This window comes from Schistocerca serialis, chromosome 3, assembly GCF_023864345.2.
Source record: "Schistocerca serialis cubense isolate TAMUIC-IGC-003099 chromosome 3, iqSchSeri2.2, whole genome shotgun sequence".
Taxonomy (NCBI): domain Eukaryota; kingdom Metazoa; phylum Arthropoda; class Insecta; order Orthoptera; family Acrididae; genus Schistocerca; species Schistocerca serialis.
Genome location: NC_064640.1, coordinates 615,824,004 through 615,840,237, shown reverse-complemented (window position 1 = coordinate 615,840,237; position 16,234 = coordinate 615,824,004). Strand labels below are relative to the sequence as shown.

The 16,234-nt window shown below is 38.7% G+C and overlaps 1 protein-coding gene across 2 annotated transcripts in view; it reads left to right on the top strand.

The window, feature by feature from the left end:
* LOC126470499 (importin-9) overlaps positions 1-13,537 on the top strand; it is a 150,259-nt gene extending 136,722 nt beyond the window's left edge. For both annotated transcript variants that reach the window (XM_050098379.1, XM_050098380.1), the window contains exons 17-19: positions 5,339-5,591; positions 8,361-8,451; positions 8,757-13,537. In XM_050098379.1, the coding sequence (XP_049954336.1) occupies positions 5,339-5,591; positions 8,361-8,451; positions 8,757-8,941 (529 nt within the window). In that variant the 3' untranslated portion in view covers positions 8,942-13,537. The remainder of the gene's footprint in view (positions 1-5,338; positions 5,592-8,360; positions 8,452-8,756) is intronic.
* Positions 13,538-16,234: the final 2,697 nt, after the last annotated feature.

The window sequence follows — 16,234 nt, the reverse complement described above, 5'->3', positions numbered from 1 at the left end:
TTTTTGCAATTTACACTGCAGTTGCATTACTGAGCAAGTTTGGAGGACAAAGGTTCAATCCTCTTTGTAAGAATCCATATTTGTGTTTCCAGTTGTAACTCTGAAAAACTTTGGTGAATGGCCAGGTGATCCCATTGAAAGACAGCAACCAGTTTCCTGCCTCATCCTTGTTCTGTCAGAGCTTATGCACTCTCTGTAATGATCTTGTTATTAAAGAAGGTGATGCAGTGGCAAGACACTGGAGTCTTGTGAGAAAGGACTGCAGTTAAGATCCCATTCTGGCCATTCACATTTCGGCTATCTGTGATTTTTTCCTAAATTGTTTAAGGCAAATGCTGGGATCATTCCTTTGAGTTGGCCAGTTTACTTCCCCAATTAGAGTTTGGTCTCCATCTCTAATGCCTTTGTTATCGACATTGTGTTCAACATGAATCATTATTGCTTTTTAGTGACTTTGTCAATATGTTACAACATGGTTTTAGTTCTCCATATCATCTGCATTGCAGTTGCAACAGGGTGTGTGTTGTGACTAAGACCAATCACAACAGCAAAGATGCTGCCATTAGAGGTGGCAGTAACATACACTCTTTGTGTGTTTGCAGAGTTCCAAAGAAAATCAATAGGTGTGTAATGTGATAAGTCATAAAATTTCTTAACCACATGTGGGCTGCACCTCACTCCCATTTCTTATTTCATTCACAGATGCTTCACTGGAAAGGCACAAATTCCAAGGCTTTTTTGTCCACTTTTTCATGGTGGTCATTGCATAAGATTTGTGAAGGAATTGGTTTCTTTTATCATCTAGAAAAAAGCTCCTTCATGTGTTCCACAATAACTGCCAAGTACTGAACTTCATTAGAGTTGGTGCAGCATCTTCAGAATAAATTTTTGTTGACTAAATGTACCTGATTAACAATTGTGGCATGACAGGAATGAAAGAACAATCAGTATAGATTTGAAGTAGGTTTACACCCTCGACATTACTTTCTCATATAACTGGAAAAATATTTCTCAATTTATACTCCTTTTAATACTGCTGTTCAAAATTAAATTTGTTAGATAACATGACTGAGCTACAGCCTTGGTTGTCTCAAGATTTTTAATTTTGATTATCTGGATAACTACTTCACTTCCAGCAGGTTAGCTGCATTACTCATTTCTTTGTGTTATGAATATTGTCTTTCACAGAAAATTCTAAAATTAGTTTTTCTAGTTGTGAGTATAGCTGGTGGAGGTTTACAAATTTGAAACCTAAAGTTAAATTAGATAAGCTGACTGGGATGACCTTTCTTAAAAACGGTGCTGTATAAAAACTAGTTGTGTCTTCTAAACATTTTGTGAAATTCACACTATAGTTACTACTATCTTTCAATTTTACCAACTTGCAGAAGCTTGTAACGTAGCGAAAGTAATCACCGATTATGCAAATATTTACAGATAATGGAAGATTTTTTGCTTCCTTTAAATTTCTGTTCTTTTATTAAAAAATCAACGTATTTGTAGTTAAGCTTCTTGATTGAGATGGCAGACTTCACCATTGTTAAAACTTCATTTCAATCAAATATGATTGTTCTCAGAATGAAATTTTCACTCTGGAGCAGTGTGTGTACTGATATGAAACTTCCTGGCAGATTAAAACTGTGTGCCAGGCAGAGTAGCTTGTTGGTAGAGCACTTCCCTGCGAAAGGCAAAGGTCCCCAGCACACAGTTTTAATCTGCCAAGAAGTTTAAAAATATGACTGTGCAACACATGCCAGCCAAGCTGAGCTTATGTGCACAAAACTAGGTGTGACTCATTGGATCACCAACAATTTTTGTAACAGTCACATATGCAGCACAGCCTCCCAAAAACATTCATAGCATTATATGGCTACTTGTGATCGTGTTATGTATCTAGCACTATACAGCTTACCTTTGTAGCTAAGATAGCTAATTTATGCTTGTGCATTGGCACTAGACTTCAAAGTAGCAAGTTCAAATCCACATGGGAGAAGTAATTACCTTGTCCGGCTGACAAAGAGAGAATCATGGTGGTTACAGATTCTGAGCACCAGACTGCTCAGATATCCTTGGCTTGTCAGCTGTAGTTATGTGCTATTCACTGTCCTTTAGTATTTGTTACTGTTATTTAGGTGTCCCCTGAAATAAGCATAGTATAAAATTAGCATAAGCAGCCTATGGCTCAGTACCCATTGTTACATTTCAAAGCAAGAATTCCCTAATACTGTATAAAATAGTTTGCAGTTAAAGCCTGTATTATTACAAAACACTGCAATACTCTGGCTCAGAAACTTAGACAAAAAAATTAATGGACTGACCTTGAGGGTTGCCTCCCATGTAGTTTCCAAAATGCAGCCTAACCTTAATCTCAAATACAAAATACTTAAAAATTTCTAAAATAAAATTAACAGCTAATTTTTCTCCCTAGAGTTGTCACACGTGGTACATCTTGGCTCAAGAATTCTCCAGTTCTTGTGTGGAATGCTGGTTATCATTATTTCAGTGGAATATTTGCTTTCTGAAAACCTGTAATGGTTCTCTCTCTGAAATTTTTTCTGTATCTAGCACTGTTTAAGCTTTCAGGAATTGATAATTTCTTTTGAAAATCAGCAACAGTATTTTGTTCCTGAACAGCCTTGAGAGTCCATGTTTAACATGTTACATATCCTTCAGGACCCTATTTTTGAATCACTATACTTTCCTTGACAGTTAATAAGCCAGCAGAGGGTAGTTGTCAAGCACTCTGATTAGCACTTGCATTAAAGTACAGATGTGCCCTTTATTGTGAGCACATAGTTTTTCCAAATTGTGATTTGCTAGTTGTATCAGAATAGTAATAACTATTGATGAATTTATCAGTTATGTCCAGAAAATGTTTTAAATTAGCACTTATAAAAAGTCAATCATCTCAGCCTTTTCTCACGTTACGTGGGGGTCGGCGTTGCTTTGCTGGACCCTTCTTTCATAACTGCCTATCCAGTGCTTCTCTGAGCCATCCTTTCTCCCGTAGGTCCCCTGCTACCTTGTCTTTCCATCTCAGTTTCAGTCTTCCTCTTCCTCTTGATCCTTGGATTTCTAGGTCTTTAACTCTCCTCCCCACGTAGTACTCCCCCGTCTCTGCGCATGTCCATACCATCTTAGCCTACTTTCTTGGATCTTCTTCCTGATGGGCCCCACTTTCACTGTTCCCCTGATGTTCTCATTCCTTAGTCTATCCTTTCGCGTCACCCCACTCATCCACCTTAACATTCTCATTTCTGCCACTTCCATCTTTTTCTCTTGGGCTTTTATAATTGGCCAAGTTTCTGCACTATACAGCATCGCAGGACTCACCACAGACTTGTAAAGTACTCCGGTCAGTTTCCTGCAGTTCATCCATCCTTTATTTATCCTGTGCTGTATTTCGGCCTCCAGTCCTCCATCACTTTGCAAGTAAGAGCCTAGGTATTTAAATTTCTTGACCAATGTCAGTTCTCCTTGCAGGTTAAGATATAGATCTTTGGCATCCTTTGTACACATATACTCTGTTTTCACCCTGTTAATTCTGATTCCCTTTTCCTCTAGAGCTTTTCTCCACTGTTCAAGCTTGTCTTGAAGTGCCTCCTGGGTGTGTTTACATATTAAATCATCATCTGCAAACATCATGCTCCAGGATGCCTCTTTTCTCACATCTTTGACTAGTTCATCCATGACAAGGTCAAAGAGAAATGGGCTGAGAGCAGATCCCTGATGTAGTCCTACTCTCACCGGGAATGACTTTGTTGCACCTGCACTGCTCCTGACATGTCATTGCACCTTCATACATGTCTTCTACCACCCTGATATATTTTTCTGGCAGGCATTTACTTCCCAGACATCTCCATACTTCTTGCCTCAGCACTGTCATATGCCTTATCAAGATCGATTAAGGCCATATGGATCTTGGCTTGTACTTCTGTGCCTCTCCATCAGTTGCCTTAGTGCAAATATTGCATCAGTTGTTCCTCTTCCCAGCATAAATCCAAACAGTTCTTCACATACTTCACTTTCTAGATGCAACCTCTTCTCAATTATCCTTTCCCAGATCTTCATTGTGTGGTACATCAGTTTTATCCCTCTATAGTTGCCACAGTTTTGGATATCCCCTTATATATGGTTACCAGTATACTGCTTCTCAAAGTACGCAGAATTCTTTCCCCCTTTCCAGATCTTTTGCATTAGATCCCAGAGAATATCAGTTCCCTGTTCTCCCAGACTTTTCCATGCTTCTTTTGGGATTTGGTATGCCCCTTAGGACCTTCCCATTTTTCATTTTCATCACCACATGTTCAACTACTTTCCTACTTTGGGTCATTCCCTCATTTATATCTCCATCCCCATACTTCTCTCGTACTATTTTCCTAATTAAATAGACTTTCAAAGTACTCCCACCATGTATTCAGGATTTTCTCATGGTCATGTAATACTACACCTGATACATCATTGATCTCCCTCATTGAGGTTATGTCCTTGGTTGCCTTATCTCTTGCTTTAGCAGTCCATAGGAGTTGCTTGCTGTCCTGTCTTCTTTCCAGCTCTTCATACCTCTTCCATTGCCTCAGCCTTTGCTTTTACCACTGTTCTTTTTGCCATCTTTTTTGCAGTCTTGTAGGCTTCCCTATCCTCCTGTCTTCCTGTTAAGTCCCATTGGTTTTTTGCATCTTTCTTCACTTTTACCACTTTCTGAACCTCCTCATTCCACCACCATGTCTCCTTATCTTCTTGTGTTCCCTTTCCTGTTACACCCAGCATATCTTTTCCAGCTTTTGTAATTACATTGCTATTATAACTCCACTACTCCTGTACATCCTCCGGTAATTTCACATCTCTTAATAGTGATTACTTGAATTTTTCTCGCAACACCTCTTCTTTCAGTTTCCACCACTTTATTCTTTGTTCTCCACCACATTTACGTCTTTTCCCCACTACCATTTCATAATCGGCCACTATGTGTTTGTGTTGCACAGCCACACTTTCACTGTTTACAACCTTGGTATTCATTTCCTTTGTGTTTCCTTCTGGACAACAAGCAGTCTGACTGTATTTTATGGTCTCCGTTCCTATACTGTAAAAGTTATCTTCTACGATTGAAGTGGTCCGTATGGATATAATTGGCTACAGTATAGTTATTTCACCTTTTGAATCTGATTTGACATTCACATTCAAATTTATTTTGCCTCCTTTGAATTTGATTAGAAAGTACTCACTAGCACTTCCTGGTGAACTTTCTCACTTTGTTGTTTAATAATATATTCAAAATTCCAATCACTTAATTTACTTTGAAAGATCCCATAATCTCTAAGCATGTTTGATGTTGCAGTGCACTAGCCCTTTGCAAAATCTTGGAATATGGAGTTTCCCACAATGACGATCGGCTTAACTCTATAATTGTGAAAGGCGATCAGATATATGTACAAAATGATTCGGGTGGTGTTAAAACAAGGTCACAAGCGCAGAACAATTTCAACGAATGGACATCTGTACCATTGCTTGTAAAGATTTTTAAGATTTTGTTGAATGAAGTGAGCAATGTAATGGAGAGCAAAGCTGCAAGGACAGAAATTGATGATGAGGTACGTATAAGTTTCTATCTGATAAGACATACATAGAAATAAGGAATGTGTGTATAATTTTTAAAATTGCGCAACAGCATGTTAAGTGCACCAGACAAAAAATTAGTCACCCCTTGAGGAATCATTACACGTTTCATTTAATACCATGAAATTCCACCCCTCGACTTGATAACCTAACAGGAAGTTGGGGTTTCCAGAAGGTTGCACAGGTATGTGCTTAAACCATTTGCTGAGGATTTCATCACAAAGTGCCATCAAACTGTGGTGATGCTGATGTCGGCATTTTACTTGTTGTTCCAACACGTCCTACAGATTTTCTATGTGGTTAGTCTACATCTACATTTATACTCCGCAAGCCACCCAGCGGTGTGTGGCGGAGGGCACTTTACGTGCCACTGTCATTACTTCCCGTTCCAGTCACGTATGGTTCGCGGGAAGAACGACTGCCGGACAGCCTCCGTGTGCGCTCGAATCTCTCTAATTTTACATTCGTGATCTCCTCGGGAGGTATAAGTAGGGGGAGCAATATATTTGACACCTCATCCAAAAAACACCCTCTCAAAACCTGGACAGCAAGCTACATTGCGATGCAGAGCGCCTCTCTTGCAGAGTCTGCCACTTGAGTTTGCTAAACATCTCCGTAACACTATCACGCTTAACAAATAACCCTGTGACGAAACACGCCGCTCTTCTTTGGATCTTCTCTATCTCCTCCGTCAACCCGGCTTGGTACGGATCCCACACTGATGAGCAATACTCAAGTATAGGTCGAACGAGTGTTTTCTAAGCCACCTTGTTTGTTGATGGACTACATTTTGTAAGGACTCTCCCAATGAATCTCAACCTGGCATCCACCTTACCAACAATTAATTTTATATGATCATTCCACTTCAAATCGTTCCGCATGCATACTCCCGGATATTTTACAGAAGTAACTGCTACCAGTGTGTGTTCCGCTGTCATATAATCATACAATAAAGTATCCTTCTTTCTGTGTATTCGCAATACATTACATTTGTCTATATTAAGGGTCAGTTGCCACTCCCTGCACCAAGTGCCTATCCGCTGCAGATCTTCCTGCATTTCGCTGCAATTTTCTAATGCTGCAACTTCTCTGTATACTACAGCATCATCTGCGAAAAGCCGCATGGAACATCAGACACTATCTACTAGGCCATTTATATATATTGTGAAAAGCAATGGTCCCATAACACTCCCCTGTGATATGCCAGAGGTTACTTTGTCTGTAGACGTCTCTCCATTGAGAACAATATGCTGTGTTCTGTTTGCTAAAAACTCTTCAATCCAGCCACAATCAGGTGATGATGCAGGCGTATCAAAATGTAGTAGGGTAGGGGAGGGAGTGTTCAGAAAAAAGTAAAGTTTTTTGAGCCCAATGAACTTTGCTGTTGTCTTGAAAAACAGGTGTGTCAATAGCCTACTCATCATGCAGATGTTGACAAATGACCCAGTGTTGCTTTTCAAACATGCTTCTGTATTTCAATGAGTGGACCCAATTTAGAATAAGAAAAACTTCCCCCAAAACTTCAGATCCATCTCCACCTTGAACCTGACCTTGCACACATTTAGGATAAAATGCTTCACTTCAGCTTCAGTCCGCAGCTCGTGGTCTAGTGGCTAGCATCGCTACCTCTGGATCACGGGGTCCCGGGTTCGATTCCTGGCTGGGTTGGGATTTTCTCTGCCTGGAGATTGGGTGTTTGTGTTGTCCTCGGAGATTGGGTGTTTGTGTTGTCCTCATCATTTCATCATCATTATTAGTGTCAGTGGCTACATTGGACTATGAAAAAATTGGGACTTTGTACGGGTGCTGATAACCGTGCAGTTGAGTGCCCCTTAAATCAAACATCACTACTTCACCTTCAGTGCACACAATGACGTGCATCATTTGAATATAGGCAAAAATGTGATTTGTCAGATGACACTATGTTCTGCCAGTGAGCTAATGTTATTGTTCTATAATTTCTATCACATTGAAGATTGACACCTTTATGTGCCTGTGTGAACATTGGCCTTCAGCAGGGTAACACTCCAAACATTCATTGCATGCAGTTTGCATTGCAGTGTTCTTGTGCTAACTTTCATGCACCGCCTGCAGCAATTTCAGTTGGGTTTGGAAGCAGTTTTGATTCCCAAGAAGTGAAATGCGTCTCCAGCACCTCTGCCAGGATCTTTTTCCAACCACAATTTTGATGTGTTCCGTGTCCACGTGGGTTAAACCACTGCTGGTAGACACATTGAACAGTCCGCCACAAAACACCACCAAATTCAGCAACTTCAAACATCATAGGACCATGGACATGACCAGACTCTATTGTTCTTTCTTGCTACCCTATCACATCCATACATCTATGCATGTTTACATACAGTGTCCATTGACATGAATGTTTCACTGATCACTACTTCCTTATTCTCGCGAAGAGGCAGTGATCCACCTGTAAAGGCTGAAAGATTCATGTATGAGTGCAAATTGTACTGACAAATCTTTTGTTCAATAACAATAAATAATAGTACACATTTTCTTCTTTGTTTCGTGGCCTCTCTTCCGCAGTCAGTTGTAAAAGTTATATAGGTTAATACTGTGTATAGCTTTATTTCCAAGCATTGCAACAATATGGCTTTTTGTAAAATTTTGTTTGAGAGGAAGATGAACATTTCTCATGCTTCCACCTACTAAGTTTTAGTTTTGAAATAAGTTTGCCTACTGTTAATGTTTTATTTATTTATTTTTTCTTCTTACTGTTTTAGACGGATGAAGAATGGGAAGATGACAGTGGATTCGAGCAAGGAGGCAGTGAAGACAAACAGTCTCAATCATTTGAGGATTCTTCTCCGGATGGTATGTGCGTGCGTGCGTGCGTGTGTGTGTGTGTGTGTGTGTGTGTGTGTGTGTGAAGTTAGGATGGAGTCTAAAGTGTTAACGTTCAATGTTAAGATGTAAATTCTTGGTTTCTCTTCAGTAATTTAAGGTTTGGATCTAAAAGAAAGGTAGTGGTTTTATGACTTATTCATGACCATTGTACTGTGTTAATTTCCTTAAACAAAGATCATATGCCTATAACCATTTTTGTATGATTAGTAGCATACTCATTGATGAATTTTAAGAAAAAACCTGTTCTGATCATACTATTATTTTTCTCTCAGGACCAGAAGATTCAGATTGTGATGATCCTGATATACTGAATGACCCACTATATCGTGTGGATTTAACAAGACATCTCACAGGCATCTTAATTTCCCTTGGACATCAACCTTACTTCCATGTATTTTCACAGCACCTGAATGAAAATGAGCTAAAAATTCTGAAGAGTGTCAGTACATCGCCTTAATATACCACAGTCACAGTAGAAATGTGCATTATTTTGCATATATTGAGTGCCTCGGAGTTGCTAGTATATTACTAGTCACTTGCATTATCTGACATAATTGGAAAACATTTTTGAAATGAATTTAATCTTTTGTAAAACATTTGTATAAGTAGTGTTTTGTATAAGTTTTTATGACAATTGTATTTGTCTGTTGTTAAGGTGAAAATGTGGATTTTTGTATGATTGCATGCTGGTTGTTAAGGCACTGGTGAGTTCTTTAAATTGTAAATTATGTCTAAGGCAAGCAATGCTGCATATTGAATGTTGGATTAAATGGAGACTGCTTCGAAGTAATAAATAATTGCTAGTGTAGGACTGGTGCCTTGAATAGGGTGTTGTCCTGACATCAAAAGTGATAATATTGAGGCCTTTTCATCTGTTATGTGAAAACTACAGTATTAAATCAACTTGAAAGATGCTGCAGTTATCAATCACTTGACATGTTAATGTAACCATCACAACTTTAGTTTTGTATGGTTGTTCTAAATGCCTCAATCTCTGTACTGGGGTGGTTCCTGAACACAAGGCTGAATTGACTTTGTGTAACTGTTCTTAGGTGTAATTATTTCATTGTTGACAATACCTTAACATACCGTATTTACTCGAATCTAAGCCGCACCTGAAAAATGAGACTCGAAATAAAGGAAAAAAATATTTCCCAAATCTAAGCCGCACCCGAAATTTGAGACTCGAAATTCAAGGGGAGAGAAAAGTTTTAGGCCGCACCTCCAAATCTAAACAAAGTTGGTCCATTGTAATATGAGACACAATTTAGGTCGAATGAAAGACGATACAGCTACAGTAGTTTGGTTCGAGGCGTAAGCTTAGCAGTTAAGCTTTACCAGGTAGCCATTGCTATTCGTCAGGCACTCCGTCCGTATTTATACGGGTACCCTTCCTTTTTCACGTGCTTCGTCTGGTTTGAATCGATTGCTTATTTTGCTTTGATCTGATAAGTGCCTTTTTTTTTTTTTTTTTTTTTAAATAGGTGTTTACGTCACTCTAAGCTGAAAATGCATTACTGTACTGTCATGCATTGTTTGTTGCATTCTGATAGTGCGTGTGTACGGCCTGTCGCCGCTCGCGGCATGACTTGCTTTTGTGTGTACTACCGCCGCTTAAAAAAAAAAGAGGAATCGTCTCCTTAGCGAAACAATGGCAAGAGACTGCTATTTGTTGTAACTTACACTGCTGCTTTCTTTGATAATGATCAACAAGAACCAAATAATAAACTGCGTATGATAGAACATGTTCTGAACGAGAGTTAGGCGCAATTTTTTCTCCGTTTGAAATTCTTTGCGGCCGCTTCTTTAGTACATCAAATTCTGCACAGAAATTAGTCATCTTACATTTAAAATCTAGTCAGTTGCCGTGCTTCATTTCTGACTATATCACTATTAGGCATAAGAATAATACGAATATAAACATGACACGATACGTATATTCTTCCGCATTTGCTGTTGTCTCACTCTAGTTTCGTAGTTTATTAGGCAGACAGGATTTAAATGAGATAGCAGCAAACACGAAAGAATACATGGCAAAATGTTTATATTCGTATTATTCTTATGGTGAAGAGAATACTGCATGTGATTCACATTTCATCAGATTCCTATTAGCAACCATCTCTTCTCACAGGCAGGAAAAAACTCGGAACATAGAGTTGGCCATATTGACAAACACCCCTAACAGTCTTGCCAGTCGGATTTTCGTAGTACATTGAAATTCTGCTACATTCGAAGCTGAACGATACGGAATTTGTATTTACTTCGTTGGATAATGTATGAAAATACAGTGGTCGAAACTCGGGGCGGAGGAAAAAAAAAAGGTTTTGGTGCCCACAAAGCATGCTAGTGTAGCGCTACATATATTCAATGGCAGAAGTTAGTTGTGGCGGCACCTACCAACATTTTTCAGAACTTCCGCTTGCTTTCCACTCGATTCTAAGCTGCAGTCGGTTTTTTGGATTACAGAAACCGGAAAAAAAGTGCGGCTTAGATTCGAGTAAATACGGTAAGTGTGTGTGTGTGTGTGTGTGTGTGTGTGTGTGTGTGTGTGTGTGTGTGTGTGTTTTGCTTGTTTCTGTTTTTATGAACTAAATTTATCCCAGTCTATAGAATCAAGTAGAAAGGAGAGATTAAATGTGTAAGAGTTCAGAATAAAGTAGTGGAGGGAGGGAGTGGTTTTGTCTTCCCAGTTCATAAATGCTGAGCATTTATAATTTACCTCAATTTTATGTCATTACTTTCCTTCCTTTTTTTTTTTTGTATCATGTGCATGAAATCATTACAATTAGTGAATGTACCATGCAGTAAGCAGTTAAACAGTATGTTCGTTAGAGCCTCTTAATCTTACTGTATAATCTCCCTTTGGTTTGCAACATCTGGAACGTTACAGGAAATGTAATCCTATGGTTGGTTTTCAGGATTTGCTTTTATATGCAATTAAAGTGGTACCAGATTTTAGGGTGACCATTTTGTGTGGTATCAGAACAGCCTCTTTTTGATGCTGAATGTTTACAATCTGTAAATTGTAAGAGGTAGTAAGCTTTAACAAATGCAATAGTGGAATGACATAAAATTGTACAATCTGAAGTTTACTAATGTTAGTTTAAAAATTGGTGAAAATTTAATCTTCAGCTCATGCTGAAGGTAAGTTTAAGTGAAGCTATTTATAACCAATATTAGGACGTCATCTTCTGCAAAGTTACAGAATAAGCAAAAATTTAAAATAAATCTCGACTCCTGTATGCCACATTTGGTGCTAATCTTAATAATCTTGTGTCCTCATTTTGTTTTGCATGACTGAATGTGGACTACTATTATAAAGTTCTGCTATGATTGGTCTGATGTTTTCCCATCTTTTCAGACTTCTTTAGATCATCCCAGATGGGTGTGATCATCATCATGGCAGCTTACAATAATTAACACATTTCCTGATCGTTATCAAATGTGAGTGGTTGTACCACTTGTTGTCGTTGGCAGTGCACCATAAACCAAAGAAAGGAAAACTTATTTTTTAAAAATATTTGGTAACTTCTGCATAAAATTAAACATTTCTTTGGCTCTGTAAGTGCCAGCCTACAAATCCAAAGGTCTGGTGTTAGATCCTAGAATTTTTTCTGTTATTTCAAATGTTCAAATGTGTGTGAAATCTTATGGGACTTAACTGCTAAGGTCATCAGTCCCTAAGCTTACACACTACTTAACCTAATTATCCTAAGAACAAACACACACACCCATGCCTGAGGGAGGACTCGAACCTCCGCCGGGACCAGCCGCTCAGTCCATGACTGCAGCGCCTAGACCGCTCGGCTAATCCCACACGGCTTCTGTTATTTAATGCTTCTTTCATATCTGGCAATAAGTTGTCAGTTGCAGTTGCACTGGGGCTCATAGCTCCATGAATTTGTAATGCTTCCTACCTCCTCGCAACTGGCTGGGTGAGTTGGTTAAAAGGTCAGAGGAAGGCAAGGGCATTCTACACTGAATAAGACTGTTCCTAAGTAAAGTGCTGTCATGTTCAAACCTAGTAAAGATACTGATTATGCCCTTGCTGCTGGACTTCACTAAGTTCGTGGGCCTCGGGCAAAGCAGTATTGAGCAAACACGATGACACTATTTGCTTTTCATGTGTCTCAACTGATTAGCTCATAATTTGACTATAAATGTTCCCTTACCTCTTTTATTTTCAATCTGACAAATACAGGGAAATAGCAAAAAGCAAAGTCCGTGATAGAGAGGAAAGACTCGTGCAATTTGGTTTTGCAGTGAAATAATTCTCAATCCTTTTGAGCACTATCTGATATTTTTTACGTGGTTTGCTCAATGTTTCTAATATTTTTGAGTTAGGAAGAGGATCGTTAAACTTTTGAACCAAGTGCTACGGCCAAATATCATTTGAAAACCAGACTTCAGGGTTATAATGTAACTATTGTACCATTCTTAGCCCACTTTGTAGAGAAACTTACAAATAATTTATCATTGTGGTTCTGTTACTTTCATGATCATTTAATAAAGAGGTATAATCTGATGTGATATTAGATTAGTTGACTTCAGATTTATGGTATTACACATTTCTGTTGTCAAAGACCATTAACTATGTTTTATGTGCAGCCAAGAAAAGCAATACTTAAAACTTACTTTAAATGGTATACTGGTATGTAAAAAATCCTTCAGAGAAGGAATTAGGGCACAGTGTCCTTTATATTTATCAGAATACTGGTTGAATTTTTGTTAAGTTCCTGAAGCCTTCTAATGAAGAAATCTCTTTGCAATCTGTTAAGTGTTTAAAAATGATAATGCAGACATATTATATATTGTAATCAGATTTTTGTGAGAGTAAATCGAAGAATAATTTAGTCTATAGGAAAATGTGAGTCATCGAAAAGCCAGAGCAGTTTATAAGAGATTTAACAAATATTTTTTTAGAATATATATATACATATATATACACACACACATGTGTAATACAGTGACTTTAAAAAGACTATATTCACTTCTGTCTTGCTTTAATATTCAGTTTCATAAAGTAAAATAAAGTTTATTAACTTTTTAAAGAGCTGGCATTTTTCATTCATATTTAGCCCCTCTCCTGTATTAATTTCCATAACTATTTTGCATAGGTACAACATGTGTGTTAATATTAATGTGCAGATTAATAAAATATATTCTGAACAGTAATTTGACTTGTATTCCATTTCCACCAATGCTTGTTAATTAGTATTCAACAGTGGTTTTTTGACAAGACATTCTCAGCTCTTTATCCCTAATGGGAGTGTGAGAATTTTTGTATAAAGTTCATGGTTTATGCTAATGTTGTGAAACAGAACTACTGTGCATAATAAACCCATGAAGTCTAAGTGCAAAATAGAAAACTCGACATAAGCTAGTAATGGGTGTACGGATGTAAGATGCTGGTGATTTGAACAGAAGTCACACAAATTTGTAGTAGCAGAGTGCAAATGAAGTTTGGCTATTGGAAATGCTCCTACGTTAACAATACAAACAAAACTATAAGACAGAGAATTAAAATCAGTGCCTCGCACACAGTATCAGAAAGTAGTTCGCAGCCACAGTTCACTTCTGTACAAGACTACACTTAAGATGAATACAGGATGGCTACAATTAAACTTTCGCTACTTGAGCCAGTGTAGGTGGAAAACTAATCACAATATGGTTACCCAACTTCATAGGAATGGTGTGCAGCAGGATTTGCATTGTTAGTAGTGTTAGTGTTGTGACTTGTTAGGTACAGTGATGTAGAGTTGAAACAAGCATCACAGTTGTAGTCATCAACATGGGTCTGAATAGGGAAGCGAGAGTTTTTCTCGTAAAACTGTTTTATCAAAACAGCAGTAGTGCTGCTGCTCTTCATGAATAGCAATGTATTAAAAGAATACAGAGGTGTCCTCTTTCTGCACCAGTGTTTAATAGGATTCGGAAGTTAGAATTAAATGACAATCTGGAAATTGCACCTGCAAGAGACTGACTGCCAATTGCATTACAGATTGTTCATGTTACTATTGCCAGGGCTGAGAATGCTGGATGCAATGTGCAATCTTCAAGGAGTGCACAAGCGGTGTCACTCCAGCTGAACAACTCCATGGTTCACCGTTTGAAAAGAGCTGTGAACAACTGTGAAATGGTGTCTCTAGTGCAGCTCCAGGCTGTCGTAGATGCAGATGGTCATCACACTGAGCAATGGATTGTAACCTGAAATGTAAATATGGTATGCAGTTAACAAATGTTACCCCCTTGTATTGAAATTTAAATGTGTTTCTTTCATTGGTTTGTTCATAATTTCTCTTTCACATGCCCTTACAAATGTTTCAACAAAATTTCATTATCCATTCTCTTTGGCCATTCTCATTTATTCTACAGTTTTTTTATTTCATATTGTTTCCCTCTGCATTGAGTATATTTATCTGTGTTTTAGTTTTGTGGACAACTTTTTTGAAACACTGTCCATTCCATTAAACTAGTATTCCAAATCTTTTGCTCTCAGTGACACACTGTCACTGGCAACCCTTAAACTTCATATTTATTTGCTCTTAACTTTTAGGTTCCTCAAGTACCTGTGAAGTGGTAGCCTCATGACCCCACAGGGATCACAGTATTGGTGCCTGTGGAGAGATATGATCCCCACCCCTCTCCCATGTTTCCTTCCCTGGCTATGCTGTGGACGGAACATAAGATAAAGGGGCAAGGGAGGAATACTCCCCACAATACTTAGTTTGCTCTAGAAATGACTGGGATTGCTTTTTGATCACAAAGCCATTTTCTTTGTTCAACACCTTAAGGAGAGATTTGAGAAGTGGTAGCAATTTCAAAGCAAAAGTGGCTCCATTCTGATTAGTAAAGCATCCCCGCTCAGTCACGGGTACTGCTTGCCTGTCTGGGTGACGCTCTTGTAGCTGTCACCCCCGTAACAGCCTCAGTATGGTAAAGGTATTGTCTGCCATACAGCCACCTCTTACAGACTGATGACAAGTTATGTGCAAATTTGGAGTGAAGGGGTGTGAATTTCATCCATGTCCAGCAGGGACCAAATGGTAATAGGGTTGATACTTGACCTTTGAAAGCAAATCTTACCCTGTGATGCTGTATCAGTGCGACCTGAAACCATATGTTCAGCCTCCCATCAGTGCTCATATTATCAGGAAGGGTTCCCTTGGAATGCTCCCCTCCTAGGATTCTGTTGATCTTTAAAAGTCAGTGGTGGAACGAGCCATAGGATGCTGGTCGTAGAGCTTCGTGTTCCTCCTTTGTCACTGAAACTAGGCTGGAGAAGCCCTTACATATATAGAAATCGTCGAAGAGGAGGGACAAAAGACGAATTCAAAGAGAGAGGTTCCATTGTCCCCGTATCACCAGCCCCTGCATGTTCAGCTACTGTAGTGACTGGTTTCCAGCATTGTGAACCACTATCCTCCACAGCTGTTTGGGCTATTTTAAGAATCTAGCTGACTATGACACTGTCAGTGTTTGCATGTATGTTCTGGACTTTGTCTACTGTGAACACGTCACTTGATATGGCTTTGGAGGTTGTCACATTTTGTGTGAAGCCATCTGTGGATTTTACCACCTGTAATGTGTATCTACCTGCAGGTAGTGAAGTGCCTCAGGCTGCATTTTCTGCAATGATTTTTCAACTCCCCTCCACCCTTCCTCATTTTTACGTACTTCATTGTGGCATAGAGCTCTTATTCATTCATTTATCTTTCCCTTTGCAGCCCAGGTCTATCTATCTGTGTGT